Raw genomic sequence first — 23,666 nt, 5'->3', positions numbered from 1 at the left:
TGCATGTTTTTACTACCATTTCTATATTTCACAGAATTTCGTACTGGAAAAACTCAGCTCTCTCATACCCTTTGTGGTAAGGACACATGACAACAACATAATCGCAGTAATAATCATAGCGTTCAATTATTCAGCATTTACTGTGTTCCTGACACTTTACATAATCTTATAATCTGAACAAATTTGTAAGAAAATTGAAGCTCAGAGAGATCAAGTCAACTGCCTACAGTTGCCCAGATACCAGAGCTGGTTTTTGAATATGAAATGCTTGAGATACTGCACCAGGAATACCTGAATGGAAATTTAAAAAAAGGCAAATTGGTATATGAATGTGTTGGAAAGGAGAGGCATCTACTGTCTCAATTTCCCTATTCCATCTTTTCTATGTCATTTTATAAAATGACACAAAATCTGTTGACATCTAGAATCCTTTGCTTTCTGTGAAGTAAGGTTGGCCCTAAGAGAGACTTAAAAACAATTTTCCTAAGACAAAATAAGCAAAATATCTCCTTTTTCACAAAGACACTACTTTGCATTTCTTTGACTTACATAGCAAAAACTGGAATCAAAATGTCTGACTCCAGTGTTGGCTTTACCATTAATACCTGTGTGACCTTGGGCAAATTGCTTTGCCTCTCTAATTTTTCTCATCAGTAAAATAGAAATAATGATAGTGCCAAATCTTTAAAAAGAAATAAATAAATTTCATTTATTTTAAAATGAAATAATGCACATACCTGGTACAAAGTAACTCTATAGTGTTAATTATTGCAGTGTGAAAAACAAATTCATCTTAAATTTTTGTCATACATTAATTGAAAGTAACTTAAATGAGTTATAGAGCATAAATTATATTTGTCATTATTTCTTATAAAAAAGAAAATTAGTAGCCAGATGCATTGGTGCATGCTTATAATCCCAGCTACTAGGGAGGTTAAGACAGGAGAATTGCAAGTTCAGGAGCAGTCTGAGCAATTTAGCCAGATCCTGTCCCAAAGTTAAATTTAAAAATGACTAGGGATATAGCTCAATGGTAGAGTTCTTGCCTAGCATTTGTGAGGAAGCCCTTAGGTTCAAACTCTAATATTGCCCTCCCCCACCAAAAAAAAAAAAAAATTTGAATTCTACTTCCATTTCTTTGGAACAACTAAATTGTATGAGTATTTTCCATAGTGAAAAGTGTTGAAATTATTTATTGAATTAATTTATCCCACAGAATACTTATTATTTCACCACTGATTAATAAAATGAAAAATACCGCATACTTTTTAGAAACTAAAGGATCATTTTTTTTTGGTTTTTTTGGGAGGGGGTACTAGGATTTGAACTCAGGAGCACTAGGCCACTGAGCCACATCCCCAGCCCTATTTTGTATTTTATTTAGAAACAGGGTCTCACTGAGTTGCTTAGTGCCTTGCTGTTGCTGAGGCTGGCTTTGAACTCTCCTGCCTCAACCTCCCCAGCCACTGGGATTCCAGGCTCCAGGCGTGCGCCACTGCACCTGGAAAGGATCATTTTTTTCTTTATCAAATTTACTAAAGAATTGCAACCAGCATAAATTCAATGTGTATTTATATATTCATTAGTACAAAGTTTATTTACTCCTATTAATATTGACTTTTTAAATTGCCCCCTAGTGACGGCTCAACTTCCAGGAGCAGGTGGCTACTCAGGAGGAAAAATTATCTTCATTGATACAGAAAATACTTTGTAACCCTTTTATTTAAACAAGATGCTAACACAGTATGATATAGTAATGTAACTAACAGAGAGTTTGTTTGAAATAAGTAATTTTTGTAATCATTCCATAAACCAGCAATAATGAGAAAAGCCAAAGGGAAAAACAATTACTGGTCAACTTCTCAAATCAATTTTTAGTTAGATTTTCATTTTCCACGTGGGATTGGTGTAAAACTGACAAAAAAAGTGGTAGAGCATTCATATAGCACGTGCAAAGTGCTGAGTTCTATCCTTAGCACCACATAAAAATAAATATTTAAAATAAAGGTATTGTGTTCAACTACAATGAGAGGGGGGAGGGGATTATATCTTATTCATTTTAATCCTCTTCTCCAAAGAAATTTGCTCATAGAAAATAGAAGGATTATTAATTCATTCAAACTATGACCTCAAAGGGGAAATATGGAGAGAAAGAACACAAAAGGAAGAAGGGCAGGAGCTGTTTGAGTCACAGAAAGAACTTCAGCTTAATAGAAGTGTGAAGTAGTCCAGAATACAAGGCGAGGCTGGAAAGGTTAGCCACAAAAGGCTTGGAAACCACACTGAGGGCATAAATTGCATACTTTTGCAAAAATCTAGGCAAGTAATGAGAAATTGATCTAAGTGGAAGAGTGACAAAAAGAAAAAAAAGAGAGAAAAAGAAAAGGACAAGAAACAGAAGGAAAATGACAGGATTTAATGATTGCATTTTTTGGATAAAAAAGTTTTGAGAAAACACTTGCAGGGATTTTGTTTAGATATTGGGAGAATAATGAGGCTAACAATAGAATTGGGAAGATTATGTTTCAGAGAAAAGTGATGTTCCATTTTTTAAAATATTTTTATTTGTGAATTGACCTTTATTTAATTAATTTATTTATACGTGGTGCTGAGAATCAAATCCAGTGCCTCACGCGTACCAGGCAAGTGCTCTACCACTGAGGCAGCCCTGATGTTTCATCTTAATGAGCTTAATATGAGGTACAGGAGGATATACAAATGGCAGTTGGAAATACTGAACTCAGCTTGAGGAAGGGTGGGACCAGAAATATAGATTAATTAACCAAAGCAGGAAGAGAACTTGGAAGAGGGAAGAGAACTAAGAACACAACTTTGAGGTGTGGCTAAAATGAGGAACTTACAGAGGTAGAGGAGTAAGATCAATCTGGTTGTTGAAGCCAAGCAAAGGAAAATTTCAAGAAGAAGAGAATAATCAATAATAGTATACAGAGAGGGAGAGAGAGGTTTTGGAAATACAGACTGTAAACCGAAAAACATCACTGATATTGGTCATCGCGAGTTCAAGGGTTAGGTTGCAGTAGGGTGAGGTGACGGAAGCTTCTTACAAATAAATACTAAGGGAGTGAGGCACATGTAATTGCCCAGTGGATGAAAGAAGAAATACAGTAGTTGGAAGAGGTATTAGGTTCTTTTTAAAAATATTGTTTAGTTGTAGATATCTTTGTTTATTAATTTATTTTATATGTGGAGTTTAGGATTGAACCAGTGCCTCACACATGCTAGGCAAGTGCTCTGCCACTGAGCTACAGTCCAAGCCCCACCTCCTCACCATTTCTATGATGGTTATCACACTATATAAGGTAAATTCAGGCACTTGTGAAAAATAAAATATGGTACAGAATTTAAGTGGTTACTAGGATCCTTCAGAATACTTTTGCATGTACACAGTTTTGGCTCTGTTACTTTACTTATTTAAGGTGTTATATTTTGTAGTTGTTGTGTAACTTTTTTTTGGAATTGATTTATTGGATCCTTAATCATGGCAAACTCCAGCCGTCCAGATCGCCTTCGGGACATTGCTGATCGCTTCAATGTAGACCATGATGCAGTACTAGACAATGTGCTGTATGCGCGTGCATATACCAGTAAGAGCCCCTGCAATTGGATGTTTGGATTATTATAAGTTGGCAGGACTCAGAGGCCCTGGTTGAGTCATGCCCTGATTCCTGGCCCATAGAAATTGTGAGACAATAAATGTGTTTTGTTTTAATCTACTAAATTTGTGGTAAACTGTAATGTAATGACAGATCATTAATACAATCCTTATTTCTGGTAAAAAATGTCTGGCATTTGGGCTGGGGTTGTAACTCAGAGGTAGAGTGCTTGCCTAGCATGTGTGAGGCACTGGATTTGATCCTCAGCACCACAAATAAAAATAAAATAAAGATATTGTGTCAACTTACGTAAAAATTAACAAATAAAATAACTAAAATGTAAATATTTTTAAAAATCTGTGATTTAAAATTATCCACTAAAATAGAGTTTCTAGGGATAAATTTTATAGTTTAATACTTTTAAATACATATCATTCTTTTTTAAAAATTTAAAAATTGACAGCATTGATTTACAATTGAGTGACACAAAATTTGGACTGTTTTTCCTTGTTTTATTAACTTTTCTTCAAATTAGTTTTCCCACAAATTTTATCATCTGCTAAGTCCTCAGGTACTAAAATGCCCTCAAATAATTTCTTATTCTTTGTCTTTGAAATACAGAGGTGTGTGTGTGTGTGTGTGTGTGTGTGTGTGTGTGTGTGTTGCTGGGTATTGAATCCAGGACCTCATGCAAATATGTGAGGTATGAGCTCTACCACTGAGCTCTGCCCCCAGCCCCCAGAGCAACTATCATTTTGGATAAGGTAGCATTTGCCATGCATGCTAAGGCAGGATATGCAATCATGTTTAGTAAAGTCATAAATAATTAAGAGAATCCTTCAAGGACTCTTTGTTGCCTGGTTCCCAGGGACACGAATGATCTTAGCCTGTGCTGCTCCTACCTTTTCTAACGTTTTCTCACTGTATTTTCCATTAGGTGAACATCAGATGGAGCTACTTGATTATGTAGCAGCAAAGTTCCATGAAGAAGCTGGCATCTTCAAGCTACTGGTACAAGCTTTTAAATATTGCTCACTCACAGAGCTATTTACCATGTTTTTCTATTAATTCCTATATTTTAATGGACTTATTCCTCCTATTTTTGAATATATATTTATTTTACATTAATCCTGTGCAGATCATTGATTCAATAATGGCACTTTTTCGAGTGGATTTCAGTGGTCGTGGAGAGTTGGCTGAACGACAACAAAAATTGGCCCAGATGTTGTCACGACTCCAAAAAATCTCAGAAGGTAAATCTTTTTTTTAATATTTATTTTTTAGTTGTAGTTGGACACAATGCCTTTATTTTATTTGTTTATTTTTATGTGGTGCTGAGGATCGAACTCAGGGCCTTGCATGTGCTAGGCAAGCACTCTATTGCTGAGCCACAACACCAGCTCTAAGAAGGTAGATCTTTAAAATAAAATGGCACTATCCAAATTACTATATGTTTTGCAGAGAAGCTCAGAATAATGTCAGGAGGTAATATTTTTTACCATCATGGAAATACAACTCTTTAATAAATAAAAAAAGGAAAAAAAAATTTTTAAAGAAATACAACTCATGGGCTGGGGATATAGCTCAGCTGGTAGAGTGCTTGCCTTGCATTCACTAGGCCCTGGGTTCAATTCCCCAGCACCACAAAAAAAAAAAAAAGAAAGAGAAAGAAATACAACTCTTAAAATTAAAATATTGATTCTGACTTTGATAATAATAACAAAAACTTTAAATAAAATAATTTCTGTTATCAATGAAAAATGGGAATATGATCTTGTTTATAAAATAAATTCATGTATAATATTCCTAAGCTCTGAAACCTAAATGATGAACTTTTTATCTTCTTATTATCCTTCTCTAAGTTTCTTAATTTAATTTCTTTATGCAGAATATAATGTGGCTATTTTTGTGACCAATCAAATGACTGCTGATCCAGGAGCAACTATGACGTAAGCCCCAATATTCTGCTTTTGTACTTTACAGGTTAATATCAAGAGGTTTAGAGTGTAGAATAAAATAATTTCAAAATAATTACCCTTGATGTGAGTACAAATATATCACAAGTCACTTTATTGCAGAATGCATAGTATTTCATAATTGCAAATATTATGTGTTATCTGGAATCTTGTTTTTCTCTAATTCTTTATAAACTAAAGCAAGTGTTTATTTAGCAGTACTGCAGGCTACACTTTGATCTATGACTAAAGGCGAAATGAAAGACAATAAGAAAAAAAAATCCTAAGGAAATAAAAGCTTTTATTCCAGATACACAAATGGTTTCTATTACCTTGATAAATTGTTAGCCTAAAAACTAAAAAGCAGGCTTCCTTCAGGATATTCATGAGATATCTTTTTAAAAGGCCCTAGAGAGAAGCCTCCTGCTTTGAGAAACAATTTCAGTTTATATGAGTGAATTTGTGGCCTGCTTCGAGAAACAGTTTCAGTCTACATGAGTGAATTTGTTGAAGTATTTATGCACATAACAGAACTACTAATGGCTCTGTGTGGAAGATGGCAGGGAACAGAAGGATAAGGAAAAATCAAATAGGATAGTAAAAGCAGAAAATATAAAGAAAAGTTTGTTGTCACTATCCAAAATTTTGAGCATTATGGATCTGAATAGGCAGTCAAAATAACCCTAAGTTTGTGATATTAAATGATTTTAAAGAACATTTTCTTTAGAAATTTTTTAACTGGAGGAAAGGTGCAAGATATGTATGTGTGTGTGTGTGTGTGTGTGTGTGCACGCGCACGCACGCGCACCCACGCTCATATATATGTATACAATGTACCAGGTTCATCAATTAACATTTTATCTCATTTTTTCTCCTTTGTGTATGTGTTTGTGTTGGTGTGTATGTATCTATAAAATCTCTTTGTCCATACACACAAACATACTCATACATACACATGCACATACATATGTATTATTATTTTGATGTATGAATGATTGTAAGGAGTTACTTTATTTCCTCTGATCACTGAGAATTATTTGCAGACACCATTAATCTTTACCTCTTAGAACTGCAGTCTATCTCTTCTAAGAACAAGAATATTCACTTACATAACTACAATATAATTATCATAATCAGGATATTTAAGATTGTCATAGTAGTGTTATCTAATATACAGTGTCTTGCTGGGTATGAGGATGCCTGTCTGTAATCCCAGCAACTTGGGAGGCTGAGGCAGGAGGATTGCAGATTCAAGGGCAGCCTCTGCAACTTAGCAAGACCCTGTCTCAAAATAAAAAGGTCTGGAGATGTAGCCCTGTGGTAAAGTGCCCCTTGGTTTAATCCCCAACAACAACAAAAACAAAGATAATATATATTACAGTTGTCTCCAGATATTATAATAATGTTCTTTATAGTTGTTTGTATGTAAACCATTTTAAAGGAGTTTTTTGTTTTTTTTTTTTTTACCTTCAGTTTAGGATCAGTTGAAGATCATGTATTGCATGTAGTTGTCATATCTCTTTAGTCTTCTTTAGTCAGAACAGCTTCTCAACCTTTGTTCAATTTTTATGGCACTGACATTTTTTAAGAGCAATTTTGCAACATCCTCAATTTGGAGTTGATTTTTTTTGTTGTTATTTAAAATGCTAAGGCTGGGGATGTAACTTAGTGGTAGCATGCATCAAGCTCTTGGTTTGATCCCCAGCACCACAATAAATAAATACATAAATAAATAAGTGAAATGTTAAACATTTTGGGCAGAAAAACTCTATAAGTGATACACCTACCTTCTCAGTATATCATGTCAGGAGGCACATGATGGCAGTTTGTGACATTTTTAGGATGTTTGATCATGTGATTAAGATGGAATTCATGAGATTTCTTCAGTGTAAAAGACAAAAATTTCTTTTCATAAAAAGTAATTTATTGGGTGAGAATCTGAAGCTTTGTAAATATCTTCTTCTGCAATAGCTTTCACCATTTATTTTAGTATCTCATGCCTAAATCAGTTATTGTTTTAATGGTTGCAATACGAAGTGGTATTACTTTGAAACCAAGGCAACCTATTATATAGTAGCAGATGTATATGTTAGAAGATATTTGATATGCTAATGTAAATTCTATAAATTGTACTGAAATGAATGTCTCTTTTTAGGCTTTTTCTAAAAAGTATTGTTGCATCTTCTGCAGTTTAATACATTTCTCATTTTCAATACCTTTTATGAGTATTTTCTACTTAATTACAAGAGATTTCAACATGATAATTATTAACTATACAAATGTTATTAAGAAAGTTAAAAGAGATGAGGAAGGGAACTGAGGTTCTAGCTCAGTGGTACAGTGCATGCTTAGGGAGACCTTTGTTCAATCCTTAGCACCAAAAAAAAAAAAAAAAAAAAAATATTGAGGAGGATAAAATCAATCATTTTTAAATTCAACATATATTTATTGAAAATCTCTGTAATTGAGATTCTGGGAAATAATTCACTAGTGAACCAAGAGACAAAACCCCTTAGTCAGGCCTAGAGGTACATACTTTTAATTCTGGTTACTTGGGAGGTTGAGACAGAAGGATCGTAAGTTCAAGGACTGTGCAACTTTGCAAAAACCCTGCCTCAAAAAGAAAATTTAAAAATCTGGAAAGTAGCTCAGTGGTACAGCTTACTTGCCTAGCACATGTGAGCTCCTGGGTTCAATCCCCAGTACTGCAAAACAAAATAAAACAAAATTGTAAACATTTGCCTCCATAAAGAATAATAAAAAGAAGAAGAAGGATAAGTGTTGTCCATCTAATCCAACATTTTAAACTCTTGGTACGTTGTACATTATCAGTAGTATAATCCTTGAGTGCCTAAAGCAACCTTCATAAAGTACTTCACAAAAAGAATAATTTTAAACCTAAGAGAAATGGAAGATTTTTAAAGGCTTGCTTTAAAAAGAAAAAATGACTCATTTGCTCAGAGGGAGGAAGTGGGTTGCATTCAAATAAAACAGCACAAGTTAAAGAGCAATGTTCTGTCTTCAGGTGTGGGGAGGGAACATTGAAGAGCCCAAAACTGTCACTCTGGAGTTGGAAGGCAAAGGAAATTGATAGAAATTAGGTCAGATAGGGGTGCTTTTTCTTATATTTGTAGAAAGTTTCAAAAAGAGTAAAACCATTTTGAATTAACTCTTAAAGATGATGAAAGGAGAAATCAAGAAATGACAGAAAGTTAATAATTGAAGAATGAGTTGGAAAGAGGAGGAGATTTGTAGTGAAGAGAGCTAAGTAGCAGTCAAAGAAGGTAACAAAGGCTAGTATTTTTGCTGGATAGGTCTGCTGTGAAACATCTCCTCCACCTAGCTGAGTTGTAAGGAAACAAGGTTCACTATAATTAGTATGTTCTAAAGTATATTAAATTATAACAGTACAGATTAAATACATGTCTTCCTATAAAGAACAAAATTACTACATCTAAATGAAAAAAGCCAGGACAGTTTTAAACTAAAGAATTTCAAATGCTACTAAAAAACCTCCCATAAAGAAAATATCTTTGTTTCTCTGTGTTGAGGAACTCCAAGCTGCAGCTCGCGTGGAGCCTGTCAGAGAAATATCACTATAATTGGTATGAGTCCCTAAGTACACTGACAATAATTGAGGCTTATATCCCATGCATTATACTTGATTGCACATCGTATTAAAAAGGAACAAAATTATAGAGGCGTGGAGCTGCCATACGATAGAGCGAGCAGCAGCTCCTAGACAAGGCTCACAGATACAGACTTTAGAACTGAAATGATCCAACTGATGAAGGTCTGGGAAATAACAAGTCAGTTGCAGCCTGGTAAGCTGCACTTCGGGGCAAATAATGTCATGAACAACAAATAAGACCATGAAGTTGCCACCTACTTCTGTTGTGTATGTTTTCCTAAAACAAAAAGTCACCTCAGAACATTTGCAGGCTTACAAATGCACAGTTTATTCCCCATGCATGTCACCTACTGATTCACATCCTTAGCATAAATCAAGAGGTGATATGTTTAGAGAGAAAAAAAAAAATTAAACCAGGGTCACTAGTAAAGTGACTCTTTATAAAGCATTTAAACTATTTGAACTTCTTCTCCCCCCAAAATGATTTTTTGCTAGGTACTTTCATGACTTATCTTATATGTGACCACAGTGTATCTCAGCCTCCATGGGTCTCTCTTGTCTTTTCTGTGAACCCAATTTCAATATGTGGCTACATTCCTTCTACCCAACAAAAAACTAGAATTCCATCTTCAAATTTTTGGGAAAAAAATGTAAGTTTTTTTTTTTGAGGGGGGGGAGTTGTTTGTGTGTTTCACATATTTTAGGGAGCAATCAGAGGGAAGTGTTACTTAACAAACTTCTTAAACATAACACTCTTTTTAAAAATGCATCTCTTTATCCCCCAAATTCTTCTCTCTTGACAGTCCTATTTTTTCTCCATGTTCCCTTAATCTCAAAGCCTCCTCCTTCTTGGGCTAGTTCATTCAGCCCTCCTCTCCTCTATGGACCTGTTCTCAAAAATTCCATCTATAAACTTGACCCTTACAAGTCAAAAGCACCAGTGCCTGTTGTCCTCAGGCTTGCCCTAGCCTCTGTCTCTCAGGGTCCATACTCCAACCAAAATATGAGTAGGTATTATGAGTATTCCTCACTTATAAAAGTGGGAATGGAGGCTCAGAGTATTTAATACTTCTCAGTCACACAGTTTAAAAAAGAAAAATTAGGAAAGCCAGGATTTGCACCCAGGTGTCTGATGTTGATGTTCTTTCAGTCTCACCATGAAGCCTCCCATCTCACCCCATCCATAACTCTGTACCTCATGACCCCAGCGTCTTAATTTGAAGTTGGTAAACCAGAATGTTCTGGGTCAACACAGAACTACCCTCAATGATATAATATTCTGTATTCTGTTCAACCAGAGTGGGAGAAATGAATAATCTCAGTCCCTCTTTATCTCTAATATCCACCCGTCTCTTCCTCCTCCTCATTGTACTCGCTGTCTTCTGAGAAAATGAGGAAAGTAAGTAAGGGAAAAGAAAACATTAAAGAAGAGAAAATAGAGAATAGGGTAATGAAGGGATGTGGGTGGTTTTCTGGTGCTGTTTTAACTTGGTCAGAAATAGAAGTAAATTAAAGCCCTCTAAAGAATGTGAAATGCTATTACACCTTCTTGTACTTCACCTCAAGACTTAGCTGCTAGAATACTCAAGAAGGTGAAAGACACATGAAGAAAAATTTCTTAGTCTACATTTCATTGAAAAAGTGAGTGTTTAAACTGAATCATTTAATTAAATTATGATAGTTTTCATTTATTGAGGATCTCTTATGTGCCAGGATTGCTGTGAGGTTAAAGCTAATGTGTATAAATGACCAGGTATAGTTCCTGGCACATAGTAGGCTCCCAATGGATCATATTAAACATATCTTGAATTTTCACCACATCCCTAAAAGGTAAGATCTTTTTATTCCCATTTCACCATGAAAGAAACTGAGGTTTCTAAAAGTAAGTAACTAACCCAAGATAAATAGGTAATCAGGTTGGGGTAAGGATTAGGAAAGTAGATAATAATATCAAGTGTAGCCACTGGTCTACTGCTTTACCTCAATTATTATTATTTTTTTTTGAGAGAGAGAATTTTTTAATATTTATTTTTTAGTTCTCGGCAGACACAACATCTTTGTTGGTATGTGGTGCTGAGGATCGAACCCGGGCCGCACGCATGCCAGGCGAGCGCGCTACCGCTTGAGCCACATCCCCAGCCCTACCTCAATTATTTTAATAACTGTCCTATCAGGTACAGTTATTATTGCCTATATAAAATGAAGAATAGCTGAATAATTTTTTTCTCAGGTCACATAGCTGACAAATCAGAATTTGAACTCAGGACAAATCCAAAGCTTATATGCCATACAGTACACCAGGGTTGTACCTGTCAAAGGGAAGGCAGGCATCCTGTCACCTGAGAGGCTTTGCAGGGACATATACACTACTCTGGTTACCTGACTATGATTTAGGACCTTTAGCCTTGCTGCCAGAGATTTTATTAAGTCAGTCTACTGAGAACTAATGCATTTCTCCAGGGCAGACTCACATTAATTAAGTTCATGAAACTCAATGAAAAAACCAGAAAACCAGTTTGTTGATAATGAAAAACATAACTACATTTGAAGTTCATGTGACCAGTAAGCATGTAGGTAGACTTTTATCAGAATCCAAATTTTAATCTGTAATTATTTACTAAATACAGAGCCCAAGCAAAGGGAAATAAATTAGATGATTTAAATAGTGTCTGTCACATAGTGAGGACTCAGTAACTCTTGGTTATCATTATGATTAATATTCACGTATACCATAGGGGAGGTTCATGAATCTTCTAAACTTAAATGAAAATTTTATGTGTGTGCATATATGCATTTTGCTGGAGGAGAATCCAACTCTTTTTTATTAAATTATCAAAGTATTGATGACCTGTAATAAACATTAAAAGCCATAAATTCTACACAGAATCCTAAATACCCTACCATGATAGAGCAAACAAAATTGAATTGACTTGTAATTCTCTCAAGTCTAAGGTTTTTATGCTGTATCACAGTCTATTTTGATTAACATCTCAGTTTATCATTTTTGATAACTTTTTATCCCTATAATATCTTTTCTATAGCTTTCCTTAGCCCTTTTGCAAATCCTATAATTTATTTCCCCATACAGTCCATCTCCCTTAGAGATAACCTTCTTAATGTCCAGGCTTTCACCTGTAATAATCGGTGACAAGCAGCAGCACCTATTCTCTTCTGTCATAGGGCATCACACTAGTAACAGCTGACAGTAGTTCACATAGAAAAAAACCACAGAACATCTACAAGCTCCAGCTTCATGCTCTTCTTTAAGTTATTTGTCATGACCAGGGGATGGAGAATTACCTTAATGGTGGTGGGGGATCAGTCTCCTTTTATATTTACCTTTCTGTCAGAGTACTTTTCAAAAGTTCCATGATTTAAAGCTTCTTTGAAGAGATGTCACAAATGTGTCCAGAAAGACCTAGATCAGGGAGAGCCAAATTATCTTCTCTGAATTTATTCCACAATGTTAATGGAGGACATTCTACGTTATAGGCACTTTTTTAGACACTGGAGTTATGAAGATGAACAAGGATTGAGAGTATAATAATGGAGTACGCTTTAAAAGAGAAATACACACTGTGCCAGAAGACCACACAGGGGACAGAAGATCAGGCAAGGGTCCCTAGAAGGAATGGCCCTTGAAGGATGATTAGGAGCTGCATGAGCAAACCCAGTAGAACAAGGTTTTCATTTTAGAGAGAACAGCGTGTGCAAAGGCACTGAGGTATAAGAAGACTTGCTTAAATAAGAAACTTTTTAAAAAAGAAATTTGAGAGGTAAGGAGGGAAAAATGAGTGCAAATGTAAATGAGTACATAGGCCGAATATTAGCTTTCCATTACTATAACAAATACCTAAGACAGTCAACTTAAAATAGAAAAATTTTATTTTAGCTCACAGTTTTAGAGGTTCTAGTCCATGATCAGGCAGACCCATTGCTTTTAGGCCTCTGGTGGGTATGTCAGATGTCAATGGCAGGGAGTTTATGGCAAAGCAAAACCACACCTTATCACTAGAAAGAAAATGAGAAAAAGGAAGAAACCAGAATCTTATGTTTGCTTTCAAAGGCATGCCCCCAGGAACCCAAATCCTCTGACTATGCCCCACCTCTTAAAGGCTTCACAACCTCCCAATGATGCCACTTTGGGGATCAATCCCTTATTAACATATGGGTCTCTGGGAGACATTTAAGATTCAACTTATAGCAGTGATGGGTGTGAGAAACACACTCACATGTCCAACTCAAAGAATGGACTGAGGGACAAAGGAAAGGAGAAAGTGAGGCTTTAATTTAATGATGGTCTTGGAAGATTGTTACACCCAGAGTTGTTACAATCAGTATTTTATCCCCTAAAGCACAATACCCCTACCAGGTCCTCATTGGCTGAGTACTATGGGATGCACAATCTTCCCAAACCTTGCCTAGGTTATTTAAATAAATATATCTTTAGTTATTCCAACCTATTTTGTTCTCTTGTGGTGGGAAGGCCTTTCTGGGATTGAGTGCATTTTGGCATGTATGACGTTTATCTTTGTTGGTCAGGAAGGCCCTTTCCCCTCCCCTCCTGTAGTCAAGGGGCTGTGAATCTGTCACAATCAGATGCTAACTGCTGGTAACCATTTGTTCTATTTCTTCTTACATTGATTTTCTTATATCCTCAGTAATTTTATATTTAAGGCTAAAAACCGTATTCTGAAATTGGACCACCACTTTCTATTTCTCACAGTGAGTAGAAAGAAGAGGAAGTTGAGGGAGCTTCCCTCTGAGGGCCTTTGTTTTCCTTGTGAAGTAGCAGGCAGTGTCATCCTAGGTGAAGGGATAAGAATGAAAAGGGGGCTTAAGGAGATAACTGTGGAAAGAGAACTGAAACTAACCATGGAGGAGAATCACTGAGTAGTATTGAGACAGCCTGTGAGAAGCAATAACATAGCTGTTGCAACTTAGGAAGCTGAGGCAGGAGGAAAGCCATTTATTTTGAGGCCAGCCTCAGCAACTTAGCAAGATGCTGTCTCAAAATAAAAAATAAAAAGGGCTGGGGATGTAGTTCACTGGTAAAGTACTCCTGAGTTCAATCCCCAGTACCCCAAAACAAACAAACAAACAAATAAATTAATTAAATAAAGACCTCTTTCTGCCCATTTGCCCTTTTAGCTAACCCTAACCCTGACTATTTTATCTCCTCAAATGGAACTTTCTAACTGGTCTCAATTTTATTTTTATCTATTTACTGTGAAAGCACTAATTTTTTCTGAAGTCAAATATTCTTAGAATTTCTGTAGAATTGATATCTTAGGCTCAGAAAACATTTGTGAGCACCAACCTTGTAGCTGGTTGATAACACACTAAATGCAATGTGGTTTGCTCTTAAGAAACTTAGTGATAGACAGTAAGAGAGGGAGCAAGAAGGAATATAAAAAGTAAGTGAATAACAGTACTAAAAACAGAATATGAACAGTACATTACAGAAGCATAAATCATTATATTGTTTGCAGGTTCAGTGTCCAGAGCCCAGCTGAGAATACCATCAGGGCCTAAAACAGCCCATCTTTTTAGAACACAGGCTCTATTTCTTTCTCTATCTCTTTTTCTTTTTTTTTCTTTTTTTTTTTTTTTTGGTACCAGAGAGTGAACTCAGGGACACTCAACACTAAGCCACATCCCCAGCCCATTTTGTATTTTATTGAGAGACAGGGTCTCACTGAGTTGCTGAGCGCCTTGCCATTGCTGAGGCTGACTTTGAACTTGCGATTCTCCTGACTCGGCCTCCCGAGCTGCTGGGATTGATTTTTTTTTTTTACTTGTAGGTGGACATAATACCTTTATTTTATTTATTTACTTTTATGTGGTACTGAGAATGGAACCCAGTGCCTCACATGTAGGAGGCAAGCGCTCCATCACTGAGCTACACCCCCAGCTCTTGCAGGGTTCTTTTAAGACCATGAAGAACCACCCACAGGAAAGAGTGACCCAGAAAGTTGAGAGCCACTCCACTAAAAAAAGTGACATCGATCTGTAAGCATTATGGAGATAACCCACTTCCTCATTTCTTTCATCCTCCTGTGATACTTGATTGCTTTCATGAACCTGCAGCTGCTGGAAAAGCAGCCCAGCCTTCTGATTCCTCACTGCCTGGCTTTGCTTTCTTTTCTTTCTTTCTTTATTTTTTTTTTTAATTTTTTAGTTGAACATGGACACAGTACCTTTGTTTTAGTTATTTATTTATTTTATGTGGTGCTGAGGATCAAACCCAGTGCCTCACATGTGCAAGGCAAGCGCTCTACCAATGAGCCACAACCTCAGCCCCTTCTTTTCTTTATTTTTTAAAAATATTTTTAGTTGTAGATGAACACAATACCCTTATTTGTTTGTTTGTTTGTTTATATGCAGTTCTGAGGATCAAACCCAGTGCCCCAAAGTGCTATGTAAGCGCTCTACCATTGAAACACAACCCCAGTCCCTGAATTTACTTTCTTGATAGTGTTTCACTTAAAATTAACTGTTCTTGTTCATATTTTATATTTGATGAATCTTAACCAATTTCATCCATCCCAGCCAGGAATTTTCTGGTCTTAACCTCTGAGCCATTTAATCAGTAGTTTATGTCAGCAGACTCCTTTACCCAAGAACTACTTCTTCCACCAACCTACAACCTGCATATTTAACTTCACGCCAATCAGCCACATTCTCACTACACCAAGCCTCAAGCTTAGAGTAACAAGAATCTTGAACATCATGGAGCAAACACAATTTGAGTTAACTTAAAACTACATTTTCCCAGAGCTAAAGCTATTATACTATTTTAATCATAGTTTATTTTGGTCAAGTATAGCTAGTTAGTTTACACTCAGTTCTCTTTATTAATGATTTCTAGGTTTTCTTCTGCAGCAGTTGAGCTGATCATATTAGTTTCTGCCCCCTCCACATTTTAGTAATATGATGAATTACTAATTACATGTGTTGAACCATCCTTGCATTCCTGGGATATATTCTGCATTATCATGGTGTATACTCCTTTTGATATACTGCTGGATCCAATTTGCTAGTACTTTGTTGAGGATTTTTTCAACTAGGCTTTTTAAAAAGATTTACCATTAGAGTCATTAAGAAACTCATTTCTTGCCATGTAATAGTCCCTTATGATTATGTTTCTCAAGATGAGTTCAATGGTATTTATAACTTCCTTCATTATAATGTTTTTTGAATTCTTGAATCATAGAGCTTATTTCTTAAATATCCTTATTTAGAGAAATAAACTTTAGGCAACAATAATAAAGACAAAAGATACTCCAAACATCATTTTCAAATGCATGACCAGCACAGCACTGAAGGGTTCCATCACACAGTTATTGAACAAAAGAGGTTCTCAATCTGCTTTCACGTACACAGCTTAACAGAGACAGCTTGGGTAGTTCTTGTCCATTACACTAGAATAGTGCCTGACACTTAATGGGCCATTAAGAAATATTTTTGATAAATAAAGGAATAAATACAGTCTTTGTATTTTGTAAAGAATAAAATTTCTTAATCTCAAGTTTATCCTGATAGTGAATAATGTTTTATTTGTGCTTTTTCAATAGTATTTTCTTCTTAAAAAGTGAAACAAAACATGAGCTATTTGTCATAAGAATCTCAGGAATCTGAACTAGATGGTAATAGGGTAGATAGTAGCTCCACCCCCGCCCCACAGCACTGTTTATGAACAGGCCTCTACTTGTTTAGAATACACATCTACTCCATCTCCTACCACACTCCACAGACAGGTGGCTTTGTAATTGCAAATACTCATGTGTATAGTTCATGTCATGAAGACTGAATAGAGGTTTTATTAATTCAGCTTTCAGGCAGACCCAAAAAAACCCATTGGGGGACACATTCTGGCTCATGCTTCAACAACAAGAATAAGTTTGCGCAAAGGAAGAGGAGAACTGAGAATTGCCAAGATTTATGACAGGTAAATATTTTCTTATTCTTCATCAGATTTTTGTGCATATAGTTTTAAACAGAATTGTTGCTCCTGAGAGGCTATAATTATTCTGCTGGCAGATGCTACATATTTGAGTTTCCTTTCGAAAAATTATGCAATGATTGGGAAGTTATACTGTGTGCTAGGTCCTAGGGATCCAGGGATTCTGTTGACACATATATTTGGTATCTGACCTCTCAAAGTGAAGTAAAGAATGAAATCACATCAATTCAAATTAAAAGGTGCACGGTGCCAGCGAAGTAGAGTATGGGAAAATATTCTCTCCTTTCTCTTTGTACATTAATGGCATTTGCTTTCAGGTTTCAGTAAATATCACTTTCTCAGAGATACTTTCCCTAATCCTCGTGGTACAGGATATACTAAATATGATATCCTTTATTTTCCACTGTACTTTAATTAAGAATTTTAGGCTGGTTAATGTGCTCAGTGGTAGAGCACTTGCTTTTGATCACCTGTCCCTATAAAAGACCAAAATACATACAGCTATGTTCTAGGGAGCTTCCAGCATCTCTAAAAATTTACTGTAAACACAGGACATGATGGTATACACTTGTAATCCAGTGTCTTGGGAGCCTGAGACAGGAAGATCTCAAGTTTGACGTCAGCCTCAGCAGCTTAGCAAGGCCCTCAGTGACTGAGTAAGAGCCTGTCTTGAAACAAGAAATATAAAGGGCGGGGGATATAGCTCAGTGGTAAAGCACCTCTGGGTTAAATCCCCAGCACCAAAATAAATAAATAAATTAAATAAATAGGGGCTGGGGATGTGGCTCAAGCGGTAGCGTGCTCGCCTGGGATGTGTGCGGCCCGGGTTCGATCCTCAGCACCACATACCAACAAAGATGTTGTGTCCGCCGAGAACTAAAAAATAAATATTAAAAATTTTCTCTCTCTCTCTCTCTCTCTCTCTCTCTCTCTCTTCTCCTCTCTCACTCTCTCTTTAAAAAAAAAAAAAATAAAATAAATAAATAAATAAAAATAAATCACTGCAAATATGGGTGTAGCTCAGTGGTAGCATTTGTGTTTAGCAAGCACAAGGCCCTTGGTTTAAGCCTTAGCACAAAAAATATATATATATTTAAATATGGCAAATGTTCTTTGTTGAATTCAATAGACAGTTCCATCTTGTTACTGAAATTTCTTGGTCTATTTCATGGACAGAATACTATGCCTAGAACTTTCCCAAACACTTTTCACTCACTGTTCACTGTACATCTCCCTCACAACAGGGACTGAGTCTGATTCACTAATGTCCAAGAACCTAGCCTGGGACTTGGTACATTATAGACACTCAGGAGCTATTTGTTGAATTTACAAATGAATAAACTTAAGCTAAATGTTCAGTCATTTGTATGAACAGCTTTTGCCATTCTTACAGTTCTAGGAAGCTGTTTGGGCTCTACAAATTCAACAAAAAATAGTTATAGTAAATTATCATAGAGATTAGTTATGTCAAGTTTCCATAAACTTGATTCAAATCAGCAAAACCAGATCAGAGCTTAAAATATCAAAACTCAGCTATGTATCATGTATTCATTTCTTGTTGGCCCCTATCAATTTCTTATGATGAATTCTCCTTGAATTCTTTGAATAGAGAAGATGATAACACTAATAATGATATCTAACATTTAGTGGCTACTATGTGCTAGGCCTTGCTCCAGGTGATTTTTATATTTTATTTCATCATTTATAACAACCACCCTAAGAGGTAGTAATTATTATCCCCATTTTATACATGAAGTAACCAAGGCCACAAGAAGTTAAACAGTATTCCTTTCCAGTCTATTTTAAACACAGAAGCCAGAGTGAACCTTTGTAAAACTGTTGGATCATATCTGTCCTGTGTTTAAAACCCCATTAGTAACTTCCTATCTCCACTCAAAACAAAAGCCCAAGTCTTAGGGAGTCTGCATAGCAATCTGTGGATGGCCCTGTTCCTCTCCATCTCCCGCTAGCTCACTGCGCTTCATCCTCAGTGGACAGGCACTCTAAGCATGCCAGGAACTGTTGTACCTTAGAGTCTTTGTACTTGTTCCTTCTGCCTGGATAATGCCACCCTCATAGTCCCCTCTCTGCTTATCTCCTTCATCTACTTCAAGGGTTTGATCAAATGTTGCCTTTTCAATAAGGCCTGTCTTAACCTACTGATCAAAACTGCAACTGAGGGGCTGGGATTGTGGCTCAGCGGTAGAGTGCTCGCCTAGCATGGGCGGGACCCGGGTTCAATCCTTGGCACCACATTAAAAAATAATAATAATAAAAGTATTGTGTCCATCTACACCTGAAAAGTAAATATAAAAAATTAATTCCCACATTTTTTTAAAGAAAGAGAATTTTTTAATATTTATTTGTTAGTTTTCAGTGGACACAATTATTTTTATGTAGTGCTGAGGATTGAACCCAGTGCCTAGCGCATGCCAGGCGAGCACGCTACTGCTTGAGCCACATCCCCAGCCTTAATTCCCACATTTCTAATCTCCCTTACTCAACTCTATTTTTCTTTCCCTATAGCACTTATTTTCTAACATAACACACCTGTTCCATTATTTGTTATCTGTCTCAACCCTCCCCAAATATAAGTTCCATAAAGGCAGAGATCTTTCTCTATTCTTTTCTTCACTTACAGATCTCAAGTGCCTACCACAGGGATATAATAGGTACTTGATAAATATTTTCTTACCGAAAAAAATTAATGTATTCATGCCATATCACACAACAAATTAAAGATAGAACCAGGATTAGAATCTATGCTGTCTGAATATCTATGCATTTTAAGTCATTACACTATTTCTTAGCTAACTGAGAAATAGTATAATAGAAGTAGCTATTTAGACTAGTTATAGTTAATCTACTATAGTTACTCTTATGGCTTCAACTACTACTTTTAAATAGATATAAAATAAAAATTCTTTTCTTTTTTTTGGGGGGGGGTGATACTGGAGATTTTCAGGGGTAACACTGAGCTATACTCTCAGACATTTTTATGTTATATTTTTAAATAGGGTCTCACTAAGTTCTGAGACTGGTAACCCTCCTGCCTCAGTCTCTCCAGCATTTCTTACTTAACAAGAAAAAGAATCTCCAAGAATTCGGCAGAAAAGGGTTCTCAGAAGAATTTCCAGATGTGCAGGAGTTAACCCAATCTGGGCTATGAGTTTGGCTCAGTGGGAAAAGCACTTACCTAGCATGCCCCAGATCATGAGTTCAATCCCCAGCACCACATTAAAAGAAAGAAAGAAAGAGAAAGGAAAAAGAATTAACCCAATCCTCCTTTCCCTTGAATATCACTATAGTTTCTGCTGTAGCTCTCCTGCCCCTCAATTATACATTTTTTTCTTTCAAACTTTTTTTAACATTTATCTTTTAGTTATAGTTGGGCACAATACCTTTATTTTATTTATTTATTTTTATGTGGTGCTGAGGATCGAACCCAGGGCCTTACACGTGCTAGGAGAGTGCTCTACCGCTGAGCCACAACCCCAGCCCTCTTTCAGACCTTTAAATGAGCAAATAAAAACCCCACTTTTCTTTCTTTTCTTTTTTTTTTGGGGGGGGGGTGATACTGGAGATTTTCAGGGGTAACACTGAGCTATACTGTCAGACCTTTTTTATGTTATATTTTTAAATAGGGTCTCACTAAGTTCTGAGACTGGTTTAAACTTGTAACCCTCCTGTCTCAGTCTCTCCAGTCACTAGGATAACAGGCATAATCCACTACACCCTGCAAAAGCTCCACTTATTTTAATCCACTTAGCATACTTGAGATAATAAACTTTAAAAACAAATAAATCTATTGAATTCAAAGTAAGAACAAAGTTTTTTTTAAAAAAAAACTACAATAAAATAAAAAGGTATACAGATGGTCAAGTTTCTGAAGTATTTGATTCTGATTCTATTTTAAGAACAAAAAAAAATCAATCCTAGTTCAACTATTTTGTGTGGCTTCTTTCTTTTTTAGCTCCTTGTCTTTAAAGAGAACTTCCATTTAACTTTCTGTCATTTCTAAGTAGCTGATTGAGTGGTTTTCAATCAAATCCAAAAAGTTATTTTGTGTTTGGCACAGTGGTGCATACCTGTGATCCCAGCTATTTGAGAGGGCTAAGACAGGAGGATCCCAAGTTCAAGGTCAGCTTGAGAAATTTAGTGAGATCCTCAGCAACTTAGCAAGGCCTCAAACTAAAATAAAAAATGGTCTGGGGATGTAGCTCATTGGTAGAGTGCCCCTGGGTTGAATACCAGTACTACCAAAAAAAGAAAAGAACAAAAAGTTCAAAACTTATTGCAGCAACTTAGTGAGTCCCAGTCTCAAAATAAAATTTAAAGGGCTGGGGATATAGCTCAGTGGTAGAGCACTTTCTTAGTATGCATCAGTCCCTGTGGGTTCATCCCCAGCACTGGAAAAAAATTTTTTATTTTGTAAGACCACTTAGGTCTTCTTACTCAACTTCAGTTTTTTTTTTTTTTTAAAAAAAGAGAGAGTGAGAGAAGAGAGAGAGAGAGAGAGAATTTTTAATATTTATTTTTTAGTTCTCGGCGGACACAACATCTTTGTTGGTTTGTGGTGCTGAGGATCGAACCCGGGCCTCACGCATGCCAGGCGAGCGCGCTACCGCTTGAGCCACATCCCCAGCCCCTCAACTTCAGTTTTAGTCCAGCAAGACCTACCTTATCTGTAGCTATCTTCAGAGGAGACACTTCTGCTATTTCCTAAGGGAAATAACCTTATCCATTGCTCAAAACTACACTGCCTATTCTCTACCCTTCAAGCAAAACAAAACAAAAATATTTCAAAGTCTTTTACAGTTTTCCCCTACATTAGTCTAATCAGTAAATGGTACATACTCACTCCTATAGAATCAGGCCCCTCAGGCCCATCTAGGCAATGCCTGACTCTACACTGAAAGAACACTCAGTTACCCCTTTTGCTTATTTCCAAGTTTGGGGTAATTTTTCTTGACATTCAGAACCTTATGCGTAGAAGTTGGTTAACAAATGTTTGTGAAGGTGGATAATACTTTTAGGTAAAATCTGTAGTCCACATTTAGCTGTACTGACTGTGAAGTCTCAGGAGACTCAGACTGATAGGAGGCAGGATGCCTGTGACATGAATATAGTATTTATAGAAGTAAAGCTTTTTATAAACTTCTGTTCCCTTGTATTCTGTTAGCCCTGAGATGCCTGAAAATGAAGCCACCTTCGCAATAACTGCTGGAGGAATTGGGGATGCCAAGGAGTAGGTGGTGAATTGATGCAAATTGCTTCTCAGTGCTTATTAGGAGCTGAAGAGATGGAAAAGCAGTCTTGCATTTCAGATCTTGAAATAAGAATTTAGTTTTTTCATATGTTATTAAAGGAAAGTCAGCAAAAGAATTACATTTTATATTTATCTTAAAAGTCTCTGATATATAGCTAGCTATACATTGCATGTCATTTCAAGAATATACACATATATTCCTGAATTGTTTATACTAGGTGCATGTGTGTGTGTTTATCTACTTAACAGAAACTAGTTGGGGAAGGGATGCCACATTGCTTCACTTTCATTTTTCCAAGTGAACCACTAAGCAAAGTGAAGGTCTGGGAGCTCAAAAAGCCCCTTCTCCTGCAGACTTCCCCTCAGTACTCTACCACTGAGCTACATCCCTAGCCCATTTTTTATTTTAATTTGAGACATTAGCCTTGCTAAGTTGCTGAGGCTCTCACTAAATTTCCCAAGCTGATCTTGAACTTGGGATCCTCCTGTCTTAGCCTCCCAAATAGCTGGGATCACAGGTATGCACCACTATGCCCAACACAAAATAACTTTTTGGACTTGATTGAAAACTACTCAGTCAGCTACTTAGAAATGGCAGAAAGTTAAATGGAAGTTCTCTTTAAAGAAGACAAGGAGCTAAAAAAGAAAGAAGCCACATAAAGTAGTTGAACTAGGATTGATTTGTTTTGTTCTTAAAATAGAATCAGAAGCAACTACTGTGGGGAAGTACTGGGGCACAGTACTGCTGACTTACAGAGCTTGATGCTCTTCTGCAGTAGGAAGATGGTTAAGCAGACAATGTTTATAGATACCAAAAAAAAAAGCTTTTTAAATTTACACTATCAAACTATGTAGTCACCTTAATAGCAACAGAAAAAACAACAACATTAAATTACGCCAAATTTTAAATCATTTGACCTTTTGACAAGATGAAATTATTTTAAAAATGTATTTCTGATGCATGCATATTCTCTTGGGAAGGTAAAAAAGCAATTAGAAAATTTATGATATTGGATAATAAAGGTAATATGATTTTTATATTTTAAGTTTTGGGTAGAGAATTAAAAATATTTTTTAAATGTGAAAGTTAAATTTAAAATTTCTGAATAGTAATTTTAGAAATGTATAAAAGACTATTGTTTTTAATTGTTAAACAAATAAAATCTAGCTTTCAAAATATTTATATGATGAAATATTTAAAATTAAAAGATTAATGATATATATAAGAACA

At 36.0% G+C, this 23,666-nt stretch overlaps 1 protein-coding gene across 2 annotated transcripts in view; it reads left to right on the top strand.

Moving 5' to 3' along the window:
• The window catches only part of DMC1 (DNA meiotic recombinase 1), a gene marked incomplete at its 3' end in the record, with an annotated part of 33,368 nt that extends 10,950 nt beyond the window's left edge, over nt 1-22,418 (top strand). The window contains exons 6-13 of one of the 2 annotated variants that reach the window (XM_081309761.1): nt 35-76; nt 1,638-1,710; nt 3,514-3,605; nt 4,552-4,625; nt 4,753-4,867; nt 5,503-5,563; nt 17,035-17,151; nt 22,349-22,418. In XM_081309761.1, the coding sequence (XP_081165887.1) occupies nt 35-76; nt 1,638-1,710; nt 3,514-3,605; nt 4,552-4,625; nt 4,753-4,867; nt 5,503-5,563; nt 17,035-17,151; nt 22,349-22,418 (644 nt within the window). The remainder of the gene's footprint in view (nt 1-34; nt 77-1,637; nt 1,711-3,513; nt 3,606-4,551; nt 4,626-4,752; nt 4,868-5,502; nt 5,564-17,034; nt 17,152-22,348) is intronic. The other variant, XM_081309762.1, reaches the window with a different exon arrangement.
• Nucleotides 22,419-23,666: the final 1,248 nt, after the last annotated feature.

The sequence above is a fragment of the Spermophilus citellus genome, assembly GCF_964194105.1.
Source record: "Spermophilus citellus genome assembly, chromosome: 10".
Classification (NCBI taxonomy): domain Eukaryota; kingdom Metazoa; phylum Chordata; class Mammalia; order Rodentia; family Sciuridae; genus Spermophilus; species Spermophilus citellus.
This window is presented reverse-complemented; position numbering and strand designations above follow the sequence as displayed.